This window comes from Triturus cristatus, chromosome 7 (assembly GCF_964204655.1).
Source record: "Triturus cristatus chromosome 7, aTriCri1.1, whole genome shotgun sequence".
Lineage (NCBI taxonomy): Eukaryota > Metazoa > Chordata > Amphibia > Caudata > Salamandridae > Triturus > Triturus cristatus.
Window position 1 is genome coordinate 1,302,476,771 of NC_140590.1, and position 19,362 is coordinate 1,302,496,132.

At 48.0% G+C, this 19,362-nt stretch overlaps 1 protein-coding gene across 2 annotated transcripts in view; it reads left to right on the forward strand.

The window, feature by feature from the left end:
* Positions 1 to 19,362, forward strand: part of MTCL2 (microtubule crosslinking factor 2) — a 1,546,820-nt gene that overhangs the window by 145,827 nt on the left and 1,381,631 nt on the right. For both annotated transcript variants that reach the window (XM_085618920.1, XM_085618919.1), the window contains exon 2: positions 4,839 to 5,063. In XM_085618920.1, the coding sequence (XP_085475046.1) occupies positions 4,839 to 5,063 (225 nt within the window). The remainder of the gene's footprint in view (positions 1 to 4,838; positions 5,064 to 19,362) is intronic.

Sequence of the window (19,362 nt, forward strand, 5' to 3'; positions counted from 1 at the left end):
ACTAGGGCACCTGAACGTATAATTTCATAAAGTTCAACCTAATGGAACAAATTAAATATTCCTTTTTATCCGTTAATACATTAATCTTTGTTTTTACATATGATTTTATATACACTATATACACATAGGAACATAACACACACAAGTGAGTTTCATTTTATTACAGACGCTGAAGTAGCGGGCTGCAACCAAATTATAAAAGATATACAGTAAAAAACACCCAATTGTGTACTTCCACCATTATATACGTGTTCTACCTTATCATAAAAGTGGAGTGAATCCAGAGAGAGCCCTTGAGAAAATTCATTCTAGACCTTTCAAAAAACGTGTGGTACAATGCCAAAGACCACATATATTACCTCTTTTCATCCAACGATTTCTTAAGGTAAACGTTTAACAGTAAGTTGAATAAATCTAATAGAGGTGCTTGGTATCATTATATTTAACTATGAAGATACTCATCTAATGTGGCACTTATTTGTCTCTAGCGCTCTTAGATATTTATTTATTTATTTGAAAAGTTTTATAGAGCGCGAACAAGACCCTTGCGGGTATCAGAGCGCTTAACAGTCAGATATAGTTTTTATACATAAATCAAAGGGAAATTGTAACATCTATACAGAAAGGAAAGGGAAAAAAAAACATATTGCAAAAACACACAATGAACAAGTACAACGTGCCTCTCTCCTCTTGAAACAGTGAAACAGTAAGAGGGATGTCCAAAACTTAGCTGGACCCTTGTCATAGCCCGGGTAACGTTAACACTATAGCAGATCACAAGCCCTCAATGGACAGTACTCAAGTGAATTTAGAATAAAGGAAACACATCCGTTTACCTTAAGAAATCGTTTGATGAAAAGAGGTAATATATGTGGCCTTTGGCATTGTACCACACGTTTTTTGAAAGGTCTAGAATGAATTTTCTCAAGGGCTCTCTCTGGATCCACTCCACTTTTATGATAAGGTAGAACACGTATATAATGGCGGAAGTACACAATTGGGTGTTTTTTACTTTATATCTTTTATGATTTGGTTGCAGCCCGCCACTTCAGCGTCTGTAATAAAATGAAACTCACTTTTGTGTGTTATGTTCCTATGTGTATATAGTGTATATAAAATCCTATGTAAAAACAAAGATTAATGTATTAACGGATAAAAAGGAATATTTAATTTGTTCCATTAGGTTGAACTTTATGAAATTATACGTTAAGGTGCCCTAGTCCTGATGAGGCCTTAAGATTGATTTGGCTGAAACGCGTCGACAACGATTTTGAAGACACTCATTTGATTTGGTGTTATTTTGAGTAAATAGAAAAGAGTACTTCACTAAGGTGGAGATTATAATTACAAGATCTCTAAGTGTCTCTTTAGGAGTGATCTTCCATAGAAAGGAATGTTCTAGTAAAATAATCTTATAGGCATCCTAACTGAATAATAGGGCTGTTTTGATATGTATATGTTCAGTTTTTGTATGTTTTGTATGTAAGTATTATACATTTTGTAAATGTTTATGTATATAGATCTAAAAAATCAATCTGTATATAATTGTGAGAAAGATGTTAAGTATAAAATAAAAACTACTTACACTCACACAATTTTAAAAAAGTTTAAAAATATTTGTCTTTAGGTTGAAATTGCCTTTGACGTTCATGTAAAATAGAATAACAAAGTTTGTCTTGAGAAAAAATATAACTCAAAGGAGGAGATCATTTATCTATCCCATTACCTAAAAATATATGTTACACTATTGGTCCCGAGGCATTATTTTTCTTTATTACTGTTTATATACCCAGATGCCGGAGGGTTATTAATTTGGGTTCCCCCCTTTCTTTCAGAGATTTAAGGGCTGGTGCAGCACAACATAATTCATTGTGAATAGTCTGCTCTCCTTGTGTGGAAACATATGAAGTGGCAAGTGGCACAGTATGTAGTGGGCTGATGGGTGAGGACTGTGATGGGTGTTGCAGTAAACCTGCATCAGACTTCCCTCTCTCCATCCCTGTGGGCATTGATGGGTGTGTGGGGGCTGTGCTGCACTATGCTGGTTTATCTAGTGTTTGAGTATGACATTTTGGTGCATGCATGAGTATATGCACATTCACAGTATAGTTATCATGTCTCTTGGCAAACCAACTCCACTGGTCACGTTTACTGTACCCCCATGGGCACTCTGCACATGAATGGCACTTTGCTGCACATGTGCTCTCTTATGCTTGAGTGCAGCAGGAGGATGGCGGAGGGGTATTTGGTTGGTGCACTGGAACTGGAACTAGCCATGAAGAGACATTGCTAGAAACTAAAGCAGAGCTGTTTATTTGGGGCTAGAGGCAGAATCATGTAGCAGACAGTCAGTGCCTGCAAATACTAAGGGGCTGCTGGCACCATTAACTACAACTGGTTGTGCACTTGATGTGGCGGTCTTTGATGTGGACATGGGGAGGAGGTGGAAACTGGGTGGCATGCCACTGGTCACTAGGTAAGGGTTCTCAAATGTTAATAAAAATACTGAGTCATTAATGCTCACTCTAGTTTTTGGGGGGTTTTGGTTTAATGTTTAACTCCTGCTGCAGCGTTGATTCAAGTGAAATATTTTCCATCATTAAATAAATACACAATGTGTCTTCAGCAAGGCCAGCTGTTAACCCTTTAGCTGCATAGGTTTTTCCCACCCCAGCAGGGGCGGCTCGTCCGCTATCGCGGAGGAGCGTTGCACTACTGCTTTTGAGCAGTAAAGTAAAGGAAATATAAAATGCTAATAATTTTAAGTTATTATCATTTTGTTTCCTTTGTGGGTGGGCGAGGCTGCTCTGCTCACGGAGCATGGCAGAAGTGGTTTGCCCACTCCTATGTGCGCAATGATTGTTTGGTCGGCCCTCTTGGGCGGTCCAAATCAGTCGTGCACTTTCCCCATTCTCCATGCAGGCTCCATTACAGCCTGCATGGAGAACATGCACAGGCCCCCATTCCCTGGTAAGCGTCGCAACAGGACGCTCAAAAACAATCAACACTGCAATGCAGCGTTGTGATTGGTCAGTGGAGCCTTTTCTTTGCTTCCTGTGCCTTGGTCTGACGAGGACAGCAGGAGCACAGACCCGGGACCGGCGTGACAAGGTAAGTTTTGCTTTTTTTTTTTTTTTTACCATTTCCCCCTCTGCATTCCCCCACCCGCCTCGCCACCCGTGAATAATGCCTGCCACCACTCAACCCCAGTGCTGTGCCCTTTTTATTTTATGTTTGGCTCAGTTTGCACTTGAGTCTTTCCGATTTTTTACAGGCCAAATTTTTGTCCTGCAGTCCCACATCTTGGGGCTCGAAAGAAACCAACGATTAGTGGATTTCGTTTGTGGGAACCAAGGAAATTAGCCAGTTATAGCCAACTGCCTCTAACTTAACACTGACAAAACGAAAGTTCTCCTCTTCGGAAGACCCCCCTCACTGTGGAATGACTCCTCATGGCCCTCCGCCCTTGCACCCTCACCCAACCCAACCACCCACACATGAAGTCTCGGAATCATCATCGACAGCGAACACTGCATGAGACTCCAAATCAACTTGAATGCCTCCACCTGTTTCAACACTCTCGGAATGCTCCGGAAAGGCTTCGGATGGATCCCTACCATCAACCAGGAAAATTGTCACCCACGCCCTCCTCACCAGTCAACTCGACTATGGGAACGCCCTCTATGCCGGAACCACCACCCACCTTCTTAATTGCCTCCAAACCATCCAGAAGGTAGCTACGAGAATCATCCTGGACCTTACCAAACAGGCCCATATCAGACCTTCCACTGGCCCACCAGTCACCTGCTGTCTGCCACCCCGGCCCTCGCCACCGTTCCATGCATCCATTCTATCCGAACCAAGGTCGCTCCTTCTCCCACTTCTCAGCCAAAGCCTGGAACGTCCTCCCCATCCACCTACAAACATCAACATCCCTCCCTGAGTTCAGGGGCGGACACAAGACCTGGCTGTTGGAATAGACTCACTTCATGCTAGTGCTTGGATACTCTTCAGGGTCATTAGCGCGCTATACAAAGTCTGATTGATTGCTTGATGGTGTGCAAAATAACGATGGACTGGGATGTGGCCGTTCGTATTTTCTAGTGGCTGAGAATAATTCAAGCGTTCCATCCAGCAGTTTTTTTGTATACTTTAGTGTCACCCATCTCAGGCTAGTAGTCACACAATACTGGAAGCCCTTACACAGCCCGCCCCTTGCAATCACCCAGCAAAGCTGGCAGGCCTGGATGATAACTAAAAATGCTCCATCAATTGGTGAATTTGTGGTGTTTTGGAAGGGTGGATGCAGAAATAAGTGCCAGGATTCCCTTAGGATTGGGATACTGCGCTTTACAAATACACATAATATAATTTAGCATAACAATGAGTCAAAGGGTAGACGAAAGATGTAGGAGTGTAGCGTAGGGAAAAGTGACCGAGTGCTTGGTGGTGAGCAATTAAGTGCAGAGATGGATGGATGAACGTCTATGCATAGAATCAACCAACCCTTGCAATTAGAAGCCGAATCTGTTGGCTTTGCCTCTACTGTTTTTGCAGTCTAGTGCTGCAGCTTTGATTTTCCATAGTGCCAGAATGCAAAGAAAATGAGGATAGGTGAGCTTCTCAAACTTATTATGAAATAAGTTGAGGTTTCTTCTCCAGAGGTTTACAGCTGTTTTTTTAATCCCTTCTTGATTTTCCCACCTGAGAGTTCTGCAGAGCAGAGTGGTAAATTTGAGGTCATTTGCTTTGTGTGTATTTTTTATTCATTTACTATCTGTATAACTCTTATGTAATACAGTATACTTCATTGGCGGTGTCCCTTAATTATCTTACAGGACGAAATCGAGGAGTTGCGCTTTGAAATGCTGGAGATGAGGGATGTCTACACAGAGGAGGATGTTTATCAATTTCAGGAGCTGCGGCAGCAGCTAGATCATGCTAACAAGACCTGTCACATCCTGCAGTACCGCCTCAGGAAGGCTGAGAGAAGAAGCTTAAGAGTGGCCCAGACAGGTCATGTGGATGGAGAACTCATACACAGTCTTGAGCAGGATGTCAAGGTAAACACAACATAATGTATCCAGTCTTGTCATGTTGATTTCAAAGCATACAGTGGAATGGCAGAAAATATAAGAAAGCTAGGTACAGATTTTTTCTACTGATCTCTGCACTTCTGAGGAAGTAAGCACCGTCTAGTACCAGTCTGTACCTTGTGAACAGGGGAAGGTAGGGCACACAATAATGGAAATATTGGGCATTAAAGTGAAAGTCTGTGTCCAGGACACAATTTTGGATTCCTTTTTGATCTTTCTGGATGAATGCTTTAAGAAAAATGGTGGATATATTGGCTTTATCAAAACGCATGTTGTTATACTGCTAAAGAGATCCAAACCACCAGGGATTTTGATATGCTAGGTCTTGCTAAACTAACTTAGAGTATTTTTGTGATGGCAAGAAAAAAATAAGATCTTAAGAAATTAGTTATCTTGCATGCTTTGGTATTGTGATTTTCTACAATTTATATAGTCTTGTAGCCATTTCTGAACATGGCCACCCTTTGTTATTCTTGGACTCTTATTGAGAGAAGGGAAAGTGGTCAATTGGTAACTCATTTGGCAGTATTTCATAAAGTATGCTGGTGAATATTTTTGGCTAGTGACCTGCAAGGTTTTTTGTTTTTTTATAACAGACATTCTTTATTTTAGTACAAGAAGACAGTACAGACAGTGTGTAATCCCTAGGGACAAATCGACATCCCCGGCAGGACATACAGTTTTAATTCAATGATATAATAAAGGGACCAATGTAAATGAAGACCTGCAAGGTTAGAATAGATTATTGTATTATTAAGTAAATTATTTTTCTAGGTAGTCACGAAATGGATCCGTTATGCGTCTTTTTAGATTATTATGTGTAGATTTATATCGGTCTAAAAGATGCTTTTTCGGGTTCAACCCCATCAAACAATCACATAAAACACATAAAAACTGTTAATAAAACATGATGTACAAAAAACTACATGAAAATTCATGTACTATTGCTATTACAAAGTTCCCTGTTAAAGTGCTGCTTAAATAAGACAATCGTAAGCAAATAGTACGTTTTCAAGAATCAGATCTCATAGTTCAATTTAAATAAAACACTTATAACATTACATAATGACCTAGTATATTAGAATCCATATTATTTAAAAAGGACATGCGGGGGATAAAACTTGATTGCAGATGCTGTTGCAAAATGTCCTGCTTAGGTGCCTCATAGATGTGTTCAATCTAGACATACTGTAAACAATAGTTCATCCTGTGTGTCATCTCAGGATTGTTCAAACGGTTACATAATGTGTCGCTCCAATCTGTCCAGTAGTAGGGACAAGCCATTTTAAGCAGGAATTGCAGTAGGCAGTGCAGCAAAAGCAGCACATGTTCCACAGAATCAACTACGTTTTTGCAAACTTTACATTTATCGCTAGTTGGCTCTTTTGTAGATAATTTACTACAAAACTCCTCTGGGGAAGAATTCTACACCTATAGTTGTTTGGCTAAAAGGGGAGTATCCAAATCTAGGAATGGCTCAAAATGTAATGTTGATTTAATGTCTCGGAAGGTGGTGGTGAGTCCATCATGTCATCAGTGAACAAGGTCATTATCTGTGGCATACAGCCAATGCTTCTCTTTTATATAATCTTTTATCTGCCTGGTCTCCTTTGGGGTTTACCATGGCGCTCCCAGTTCTAAGGTGCTTAAATATGATTTAATAAATGTCAGCCACAGACTTTTAAATGTGGGGTCAGCTGGAATGACCTCCCAAAGTGCCATTCTATAGAAAATCAGTTCATCTGTGTACCAAATCTGCCTTCAGTAGAGCAGTGGTCTGATTTTAATTTTCTGTAAAATGCTCTTGACTATCATAACCACCTGGAGGGGTAAGGGTGGAGTACTCTGGGGCAAATTAAGCAAGGAGCTAAGGAAGCACTTTTCCCAAATTTGACAGCTTTTAGTGCTCCCACAGCTCTACACCACATAATGCCCCTCCCAATGTATGTACATCCTATAGCTGCTGTGCGGTAGAAAACGATTTTGTCATGGTCTTTATAAGTGTTCTCAGTAATTCTATCTGTTGTTGCAATTTAACTGTGCTTTTGTTTATCTGCAAGTCCAAAGACTGAATATCTAGGTTGAAACGAAACTATTCTAAGACCTTAACTCTTTGTTTGAGAGTGCCCCGGGAGGTCTTATGCAGGTTGAATACCATAAGTGTTTATTACCAGTATTCACTTCGAGCTCTTTTTGTCTGCAGAAGTCCATAAAACGGTCTAATAGGACCTGAAGGCCCACAGGTGACTTTGAGATCAATGGTGTTTTGTCTGCAAACAGGAGGGCTAAAATCTTGTGACCGAGTAGTTCTGGAGAATTATTCACACGTGAGCTGAGAAAATCCACAACCCCATTTATAAATAATGAAAATAGTTTTAGTGGCAGAACACACCCCTGCCGAACCAGTTTCTGAATAGTGTTGTGTTCTATCAATTCACCTTGGATCCCCCTTCTAACTTGTGCATAGGCTTAATCGTGCAGTCTTGTTATGATACACCAGATCTTTTCAGAGACTCCCGTCTCTTTTGAAACTCACTAAAGTTTGTCCATGGGATCATGTCAACAAACAGACCTAATATCCACAAAAACAACATAGAGGCGTCCCCTCCCAAGTATGACTGTTTTCCACTATATCTGCATGAACCTAAACGCATAGTCTATTGTGCTGATGTTTTTATTTCCTAAAACAGGCTTGTAGATGTGAGAGAATATCATACTCGTCCATCCAGGCTTGGAATTCGTTTGAGAGCTCTACAAAAAAATCTTGTGGAGACTGTCTATAAGACTAATCAGTCAATACTTGCTTGGGTTATCCCTAAGGTCCTTTTTAGGTCTCGCCTACGCAGCACGCATGCGCTGCATAGGAGGGCCTTTAGCCGTCGTTCTTCACTTTTTCAAGCACTGCACTCGTGCTTGTGGCGGCATCCACCTTGCGGGAGTGCGCAGCAGCGCGCCACAAGCACGAGTGCAGTGCTTGAAAAAGTGAAGACTGAGCGCATGCGCACGCACGCACCACTCCCGGGCTTGCTAAGATAAGAGTTTAACGTGTTTTCTCAGGTGCGTTGTAATCCTTACCCGATGTGCTGTCTATCTTAATTGAATTACTTTCAAATGAAATCGATTAATATAAATTAGCAATGACGAGCACAAGCACGAGTGCTTTAAAACAGCTGCTGCTTGTGCTCTTTTGAAAGATGGGAAATTAGAGGTTTTCTGAACATGTGGATCAAGTCTTCACTATAATTGTTTCTTTTATTTGATCTGCATGTATTTATTTGCATATAATAATGTAGTATCCTCAGAGCATTAGAAATAGCCACAAATCGTTGAACTCTGCAAACATGTTTGGGTTTTATATTCGAACCATTGTCACAATGAAAGTTGAGCTTTGGTGTACTCACCCTAACTGCAAATGCCTTGCATTAATGTCTGACTCACTCTCACAGACTCTCACACTCTCACTGACACTCACTCTCTCACACTCTCACTGACACTCACACTGACACTCTCACTGACACTCTCACTCACACGGACTCTCTCACTCACTGACTCACTGACTCTCACTTACACTCACTCTCACTCACTCTCACTGACACTCTCACTCTCACTGACACTATCACTGACACTCTCTGACACTCACACTCACTCTTACACTCACTCTCACTCTCACTGACACTCACTGACAGACTGACTCACTCACTCTCACTGACAGACTCTCACTCACTCTCACTCACACTCACTGACTGACTCTCCCACTCTCTCACTGACTGACTGACTGACAGACTCTCACTGACAGACTCTCACTGACAGACTCTCACTGATAGACTCACTGACACTCTCCCACTCTCTCTCTCACTGTGTAACGCCCTGAACGTCTCAGGATCGTTTAACAGACACGACAATGAGGACGCAACCACTAGTGAAGGGTTAGTTGTTTTAATGAAGGCAAATATAATACAAAGAATAAACAAAAGTTATAGTCACTGGAATCCTCCAGGCTAAGTACGTTACCAGCCCACAGCACGGATGGTCCTAACCGTCCTCTGCATATACGCCGGTCCCGGCGTATGCCAACAGAGGGCAGAAATGAAATGGCCGACAATGCCAATCGGTAGGCTGTGAGGGGCACGAAGAGTGTTGGGGAGAATCGAGGAGTCAGGGAAACACCCAGCCGGGGTCTCTACCTGAAGGGAGCAGCCGCTCAACCTCTTCCTCAGACTGCACCGGGACGCGGAGTCACCTCCTGGTGATGCGTCACCGATACCCCAATCACAAGCAAGAAGACTGAACCGAGAGCAGCCGCTCGATCGATCCTGTGGACTTCCGAGTCTGTAACGCGGCAAACACCTCCTGGTGTGCGTTACAGCTGGCAGTCCCTGTGTCTCTGGTCGGGCTGGGAGTTACGACTCCAACCAGCAAAAGCGCCACTGCGCTTGGACTCAGCCGAGTCAAAAAGCGAAGCTCAATGGTTGACCGGTAGAGCTTCCGGGTCCTTCACAGGTGACGATGGGGCAAGACACGGCCCAGGGAGTAACGACTCGACCTACCTCCGTTCTTGCCTTACTGGAGCACCACTCCGGAACACTGCTCTTCACGAAGCAGGTACGTCGGTGTGAACACAATATCCGACAGCGTTGTACTTCCCGGTTCCTCCCTTTATAGGGCGTGTTTTCCTTGAGTTATGTAACAGCTCTCCTGTTTACATAAGGGCGTGTTTCCTTGAGTTATGTAACAGCTCTCCTGTTTACATAAGGGCGTGTTTCCCTTGAGTTATGTAACAGCTCTCCTGTTTACATAAGGGCGTGTTTTCCTTGAGTTATGTAACAGCTCTCCTGTTTACATAAGGGCGTGTTTCCCTTGTATGACAGGAATTCTTGACAGTACATCCTCCCTCTCAGCGGCTCCCCACGGGTCCAGCGCTGGCAGGAAAACGCCGATGGAACAAGGAGACCAAGCGCGGAGCATGAACCCCTTCAGCCGGTTCCCATGAATGCTCCTCCGGGCCATAGCCTTTCCACGCAACCAGGTACCACAGCTTCCCCCTGCGCCATTTGGACGCCCGTATGCCCGACACTTCATACTCCACCTCCGACTCCACGCATACCGGCCGAGGTGTCCCAGACGGCTTGGAGGGTGCTGGTTTGAGCAATGATACATGAAAGACAGGGTGTATCCGCAATGACTGGGGCAAGCACACCTTCACGTTCACGGGACCCATACACTTGGTAATTCGATAGGGGCCCATGTACTTGGGATGGAACACACTGTTCTTTCGAAACCTCATGTTTCTTGTGGATATCCAGACGTAGTCTCCAGTGCGGTACAGTGGCCCGGGCCTTCTCTTCCTATCTGCCGCAGCCTTGTATCTTCTCTTGGCCTCTATTAGGACAGCCCTTGAGCACATCAATGTGTCTTTTATGTGTGCCACCCTGTCCGCTGTGGCGGGAATCCTGTCCTCTCTGAACGGATGTAGAAATGGCAAGAACCTGGGATGTTGGCCATAGTTGCTATAGAACGGAGATGACTGCGTGGAGCTGTGAGTGGCGTTGTTATAGGCTATCTCTGCAACCCATAGCAAGTCTACCCATTCTTCCCTGCCCTGGTCCACAAAACATCGCAGATACTGTTTGAGCGTTTGGTTCAGGCGCTCGGTTTGGCCGTCCGTTTGAGGGTGGTAGCTGGTGGACAGGGCGGTCTTAACATGCAGCGCAGTGCACCAAGTCTTCCAGAATTGCGCAGTAAACTGCGACCCCCGGTCCGACACGATCACCCCAGGTAATCCATGCAGTCGTACCACATTCTTTAGGAGTAGTGACGCCAATTCCCCGGCCGTAGGGACTCTCTTGCAGGGGATGAAGTGCCCCATTTTCGTCAAGTAATCCACCACCACCAGTATTGCCGTCATCCCCTGGTCTACCGGTAGGCCCACCACGAAGTCCAGTGATATGCTATCCCATGGTCTATCCGGGGTTGGAAGTGGATGTAAGAGCCCTTGGGTTCGGCCATGGTCGGCCTTCATGGTAGCACACGTAGGACACTCCTGTCCCCACCTCCTGACATCCACTCTCATGGTTGGCCACCAGAAATGCCGTCCCATGCTAGCCACCGTTTTTTCAAAGCCCAAATGACCTGCGCATGGAGAGTCATGGCACCAGATGAATGCTTGTTTCCTTAGCCTAGGCGTGGGTATCAATAGGCACCTGCCCTTCAGGGGTATCCCGTCCTTCAGCTGCCATTCTCTGTGACTGAGGAGCCACCTCCGCCATGCGAATGACCTGATCCCTCTCTTTATTCCCCTCAGGAAAGTATCCGGTTGGATAACCCCCAATACCATCCTCGGGGAAATGATGGAACGCTCGGTCGCAGGCAATGGTTCCTTAACTGCAGATTGACGGGACAGGGCGTCCGCCTTTCGGTTTTCCGTCCCCGGCCGATATGTGATGCGGAAGTTGAACCCCGCAAAGAAGATCATCCACCGCAGCTGCCTGGGAGAAAGGTGTCTAGTGGCCGTCATGAACTTTAGGTTCCGATGGTCCGTGTACACCGATACCACATGTCTTGCCCCCATCAACCAATGCCTCCATTCGGTGAAGGCGTCCTTGATTGCGAGAAGCTCCTTCTCCGCAATATGGTAGTTGCGTTCGGCGTCGTTGAGTTTGCGGGACATGTACGCAACGGGATGAAGCACCCCTGTGTCGTGGTTGCGTTGGGACAAGATAGCCCCCAGCGCCACATCCGACGCGTCCGCTTCCACCACGTAGGGGAGATCCGGATCGGGGTGAGCCAACACCGGCGCCTTACCAAAGGCGCTTTTCAGGGCCTCAAAGGCTTTGTTCGCTTCAGAGGACCAGACAAACTCCTTGGACTTCCTCAGTAGCTGTGTGATTGGGGCCACCACTCCTGAAAATCCATCAATGAACCGCCTGTAAAAGTTGGCGAAGCCAATGAAACTTTGGACGTCCTTCACGCTTTGGGGCACCGGCCATTCTTTCACCGCCTTGATCTTTCGTTCTGCCATCTCCTGTCCCTCTGGACTCAGCATCACTCCGAGGAATTCCACGGATGTGACGTGGAAGTCACACTTGCTGAGTTTACAAAACAGCATGTTTTCCCTCAGCTTTTGGAGCACAGCTTTGACGTGGTGTACGTGCTCCTCCACACTGGACGAATAGATGAGGATGTCGTCGATATATACGACCACGTAGATATCCAACTCCTCTCTGAATACCTCATTCAAAAAGTACTGAAAGGCTGCCGGGGCGTTGCACAGACCGAACGGCATGACGAGGTACTCAAAAAGGCCGAACCTGGTCTTAAAGGCGGTCTTCCACTCGTCTCCGTCCCTCATGCGCACCAGATGGTATGCCCCTTTCAAATCCAACTTGGTGTAGATACGAGCTTTCTTGACCTGTTCCAGAAGTACACTGATGAGAGGCAAGGGGTACCGATTTTTTATGGTTATCGCATTCAATGCCCTAAAGTCCACACAGGCTCTCAGCTCCCCATTAGCCTTCGGGATGAAGAAGAGTGGCGAGGCGGCCGGAGACTTGGACGGGCGGATGAATCCTAGCTTGAGGAGTTTATCCAGGTACCCCCGGAGATGCACGTTTTCAGGCTCCGTCAGGGCATACAGCCTGCCGCTGGGAACGCTGGCCCCTGGCACCAGGTCGATCTGGCAGTCAAACTGTCTATGTGGTGGTAGCACTTCCGCCTTCACCTCATCAAATACATCCTCAAAACTGTGATAAGCCTGGGGGAGAGCCACATCTTTTTCTGCCGCTGTAGCCACCGTCTGACTCCCGCTCTCATCTGCGTCAAGGGATTCCGTTCTTATTCCACAATGCAGGATGCAATACGGTGACGTCATTTCGATGCGATGTGTTGGCCAATCCACAAAGGGGTTGTGTTTCTGTAGCCACGGCAATCCCAATATGACGCCATATTGGGGCGCTCGGATGATGTTAAAATCGATTTGTTCCAAATGGTTCCACCCATATCTCATCGGAAGGACCCCCGTGTGCTGCCCGATGGGCCCCGTCACCAATCGCCTTCCGTCTACAGCATAGACGTCTTCGGGTACAGCTTTGGGAAGAAGCACTAGCCCTAGCCTGCATGCCTCGTTGTGGTCCATAAACATGCCAGTGGCCCCTGAATCCACCATGGCCACAACGGGTATCCACTGGTCATGCACTCCCACGTGCACCGTGATAAACAGGTGTCGTTGTCCCTTAGTGACCGAGTTGGAAAGTGAAGGGATGGATGAGTGACTCCGAGATGCCCCTTCTCTGGTCTTGGAGTCCTCCAGTTTTCCGCCGGTATGTCCACTACGGCTGTTACCGACCGGTTGGCCCGATAACGTGACGTCTTCGGTTTGGCAGGGCATTCACGTACGTAGTGGCCTTTTTTGCCACAATATAGGCACAATCCTTGTTTACGGCGTGACTCTTTCTCCGTGGCTGTGAGGCTCGCTCGTATTGCGCCGATGTCCATGGGTTCTCCCTTGGATGCGGTGGAAGTTTCAGGACTTCCCACCGTCACATAGGATGGAAGGGATTTTCCTTTTCTCCCATGATCCCCCTTTCTTTCACTTAGCCTATGTTCCAGCCGTAATACCAGGTTGATAAGGCCCTCACATGTCTTGGGTTGAGGGTCAATATGAGCCACGGCGTCCTTGAGCTCATCGCACAGCCCTTGATGGAAGAGCGCCGTCTGTTTAGCAACAGGCCACTTGGTTTCCGCAACCAGCCTTCGGAACGCGTTGAGATACTGCACCAGGTCGTTGGATCCCTGTCTCAACTCAAGCATTTCACGGTCCGCCGTGTACGAGTCAGCCCTTCTGTCGAATACCTTCAGGAATTCCTCGCGAAAAGCACCCCAATCACATAAGATGGGGTCGTCCCTGCTCACCAGAGGTACGGCCCATTGTGCCGCGTTTCCAGCCAAATAGGATATAAGGAAAGCCACACGAGCCTGACTCGTGGGGAACGCCTTTGGTTTGCACGATAAATGTAGCGCCACTTGTGTGAGGAATACCTGCACTGTGTTAGGATCCCCACTGTACCTCTCTGGTGTCGCCAAGGGGATGGCTACCGGCATTTCCACTACTACCGCAGGGGTCTGATTCGTGAGGGAGGTGCTGGGCGTGAGCGGGTCCAATTGGATAGCATCCAGTCTGGCTTTTACATCGGCTGTTTCTTGCCTAGAGGCAGCCACTTCAACTTGCATGGCCGCTAAAGCAGCCAGCACATCATCAAGTGTTGCCATGTCTGTTATCGACCGGGAGACAGTTAGTGTTATTAAGGTCGGATATTTTGTAACGCCCTGAACGTCTCAGGATCGTTTAACAGACACGACAATGAGGACGCAACCACTAGTGAAGGGTTAGTTGTTTTAATGAAGGCAAATATAATACAAAGAATAAACAAAAGTTATAGTCACTGGAATCCTCCAGGCTAAGTACGTTACCAGCCCACAGCACGGATGGTCCTAACCGTCCTCTGCATATACGCCGGTCCCGGCGTATGCCAACAGAGGGCAGAAATGAAATGGCCGACAATGCCAATCGGTAGGCTGTGAGGGGCACGAAGAGTGTTGGGGAGAATCGAGGAGTCAGGGAAACACCCAGCCGGGGTCTCTACCTGAAGGGAGCAGCCGCTCAACCTCTTCCTCAGACTGCACCGGGACGCGGAGTCACCTCCTGGTGATGCGTCACCGATACCCCAATCACAAGCAAGAAGACTGAACCGAGAGCAGCCGCTCGATCGATCCTGTGGACTTCCGAGTCTGTAACGCGGCAAACACCTCCTGGTGTGCGTTACAGCTGGCAGTCCCTGTGTCTCTGGTCGGGCTGGGAGTTACGACTCCAACCAGCAAAAGCGCCACTGCGCTTGGACTCAGCCGAGTCAAAAAGCGAAGCTCAATGGTTGACCGGTAGAGCTTCCGGGTCCTTCACAGGTGACGATGGGGCAAGACACGGCCCAGGGAGTAACGACTCGACCTACCTCCGTTCTTGCCTTACTGGAGCACCACTCCGGAACACTGCTCTTCACGAAGCAGGTACGTCGGTGTGAACACAATATCCGACAGCGTTGTACCTCCCGGTTCCTCCCTTTATAGGGCGTGTTTTCCTTGAGTTATGTAACAGCTCTCCTGTTTACATAAGGGCGTGTTTCCTTGAGTTATGTAACAGCTCTCCTGTTTACATAAGGGCGTGTTTCCCTTGAGTTATGTAACAGCTCTCCTGTTTACATAAGGGCGTGTTTCCCTTGAGTTATGTAACAGCTCTCCTGTTTACATAAGGGCGTGTTTTCCTTGAGTTATGTAACAGCTCTCCTGTTTACATAAGGGCGTGTTTCCCTTGTATGACAGGAATTCTTGACACACTGACACTCTCACTGACTGACTCTCTCTCTCTCTCTCTCTCTCTGACTGACTGACTCACTCACTCTCACTGACTGACAGACTCTCACTGACAGACTCTCACTGATAGACTCACTGACACTCTCCCACTCTCTCTCTCACTGACTCTCCCACTCTCTCTCTCACTGACTGACTCTCCCACTCACTCATTGGCTCTCACTCACGGACTGTCTCACTCACACTCACTCTCACTGACAGACTCTCACTGACTCTCCCCCTCTCTCACCCTCTCTCACTGACTGACTCACTCTCTCTCACTGACTGACTCTCCCACTCTCTCACTAACTGACTCTCAAAACTCTCTCTCACTGACTGACTCACTCTCACTTTCTCACTGACTGACTCACTCTCACTGACAGACTATCACTGACAGACTCTCCCACTTTCACTCACTCTCACTGACTCACTCTCACTGACACTCTCCCTCTCACTCACTCTCACTCACTGACTGACTCTCCCACTCACTCACTCTCACTGACACTCTCACTGACTGACTCTCTCTCTCTCTCTGACTGACTCACTCACTCTCACTAACTGACTCACTCTCACCAACAGACTCTCACTGACTGACTCACTCTCACTGACACTCTCCCACTCACTCACTCTCACTCACTGACTGACTCTCCCACTCACTCTCTCTCACTGACACTCTCACTGACTGACTCTCTCTCTCTCGGACTGACTCACTCACTCTCACTGACTGACAGACTCTCACTGACTGACTCACTCTCACTAACAGACTCTCACTGACTGACTCACTCTCACTGACACTCTCCCACTCTCACTCACTGACAGACTCTCACTGACAGACTCTCTCACTGACTGACTCACTCATGCTCACTGACTGACTCTCTCACTCTCTCTCGCTGACTCACTCTCTCTCGCTGACTCACTCTCACTGACTGACTCACTCTCACTAACAGACTCTCACTGATTGACTCACTCTCACTGACACTCTCACTGACACTCACCCACTCTCACTGACTGACTGACTGACTCACTGACTGACTCACTCTCACTAACAGACTCTCACTGACTGACTCACTCTCACTGACACTCTCCCACTCACTCACTCTCACTCACTGACTCTCCCACTCACTCACTCTCACTGACACTCTCACTGACTCTCTCACTGACTGACTGACTCACTCACTCTCACTGACTGACTCACTCACTGACTCTCTCACTCTCTCTCGCTGACTCACTCTCACTGACTGACTCACTCTCACTAACAGACTCTCACTCACTGACTCACTCTCACTGACACTCTCACTAACACTCACCCACTCTCTCTCACTGACTGACTCTCACTGACTGACAGACTCTCTCTCACTGACTGACTCACTCTCACTGACTCACAGACTCTCCCACTCTCACTGACTGACTCACTCTCACTGACAGACTCTCACTGACTGACTCGCCCACTGACTGACTAACTCACTCACACTTACAGACTCTCACTGACTGAATCACTCTCACTGACTCACTCACTCTCACTGACTCTCACTGACTGACTCACTCTCACTGACTAACACTCTCACTGACAGACTCACCCACTCTCTCTCACTGGCTGACTCTCACTGACTGACAGACTCTCCCACTCTCACTGACTGACTCACTCACTCTAACTGACACTCTGACTGACACTCACTCTCACTGACTGACCGACTGACCGACTCACTCTGACTGACTGACCGACTCACTCACTCACTGACTCACTCACTCTCACTCTCACTAACAGACTCTCACTGATTGACTGACTCACTCGCACTGACTCACAGACTCTCATTGATGGACTCTTCCACTCTTTCTCACTGACTGACTGACTCACTCTCACTGACTGACAGACTCACTCTTACTCACTGACTGACTCACTCTCGCTGACTCTCACTGACTCACTCTCACTGACAGACTCTCAGACTATCACTGACACTCTCCCACTCTCTCTCACTGACTGACAGACTCACTCTGACTCACTCACTCTCACTGACAGACTGACTGACTCACTCTCACTGACAGTCTCTCACGGACTAACACTCTCCCACTCTCTCTCACTGACTCACTCTCTCTCTCATTGACTGACAGACTCAATGACGGACTCTCCCACTCTCTCTCTGACTGACTCACTCACTCTGACTGACAGTCTCACTGACTGACAGACTCACTCAATCATTCAATCAATCAAAGCATTTATATAGCGCACTACTCACCCAGAGGGTCTCAAGGCGCTAGGGGAGGGGGGTCTGCTACTGCTCGAACAGCCAGGTCTTGAGTTGCTTCCTGAAGGCGAGGTGGTCCTGGGTCAGGCGGAGGTGGGTCGGGAGGGAGTTCCATGTCTTGGCGGCGAGGTAGGAGAAGGACCGTCCCCCTGTGGTGGCTCTTCGGATGCGGGGGACGGCGGCGAGGGCGTGGCCGGTCGATCGAAGCTGGCGTTTGGGGGCGTAGAAGTTGAGGCGGCTGTTGAGGTATCCTGGGCCTTGGTTTCTCTTGTTGACCGGGAGCCAGTGCAGGTCTCTCAGGTGTCCGGAGATGTGGCTGCAACGGGGGATGTCCAGGATGAGTCGTGCTGAGGCGTTCTGGATCCGCTGGAGTCTCTTCTGGAGTTTGGCGGTGGTTCCGGCGTAGAGGGAGTTGCCATAGTCCAGACGGCTGGTGACGAGGGCCTGGGTGACCGTCTTCCTGGTCTCGGTGGGGATCCACCGGAAGATCTTGCGTAGCATGCGCAGGATGTTGAAGCATGACGAGGAGACGGCGTTGACTTGTCTGGTCATGGAGAGGGAGGAGTCCAGGATGAAGCCCAGGTTGCGTGCGTGGTCTGTTGGTTTGGGTGCACTGCCTAGGGCGGGGGGCCACCAGGAGTCGTCCCAGGCGGAGGGTGAGGATCCCAGGATGAGGACTTACGTCTTGTCCGAGTTCAGTTTCAGGCGGCTGTTCTTCATCCCTTCGTGAAGGTTGGCTCTGGCGGTGGCGGGGTCGTTGGTGAGGGAGAGGATCAGCTGGGTGTCGTCGGCGTAGGAGATGATGTTGAGGTTGTGCTGGCGTGCGATGTCTGCGAGGGGGCTCATGTAGACGTTGAAGAGGATTGGACTGAGCGAGGAGCCTTGAGGAACGCCGCAGATGACTTCGGTGGCTTCAGATCTGAACGGGGGGAGGCGGACTCTCTGTGTCCTTCCGGCGAGGAAGGAGATGATCCACTCCAGTGCCTTCTCCTGGATTCCGACGTTGCTGAGTCGCTGCACTAGTGTACGGTGGCAGACAGTGTCGAAGGCCGCGGAGAGGTCTAGGAGGATGAGGGCAGCTGTTTCTCCGTTGTCAAGCAGGGCTCGGATGTCATCGGTGGCTGCTATCAGGGCGGTCTCGGTGCTGTGGTTGGCCCGGAAGCCAGACTGCGAGAGGTCGAGGGATCCGTTCGTCTCGAGGAAGGCGGCCAGCTGCTTGTTGATGGTCTTCTCGATGACTTTTGCAGGGAACGGGAGCAGCGAGATGGGGCGGTAGTTCTTGAGGTCGGTGGGGTCGGCTGATGGCTTCTTTAGTAGAGCGCTGAGTTCGGCGTGCTTCCAGCTCTCTGGGAAGGTAGCGGTGTCGAAGGAGGTGTTGATGATGTCCCGCAGGTGGGGTGCGATGACAGTGTCGGCCTTGTTGAAGACGTGGTGAGGGCAGGGGTCGGTCGGAGATCCGGAGTGGATGGAGTTCATCGTGCGGACGGTGTCTTCGGTGCTGTGATCGGGGTCCAGGCGCGGAGGGTGGTGGTGGGGGGCGGTGGTTCGGTCGTGGCGTGCGTCGGTTGAGTGCTGAAGCTGTTGTGTATGTCCGCGATCTTGTTGTGGAAGTAGGAGGCGAGGGAGTT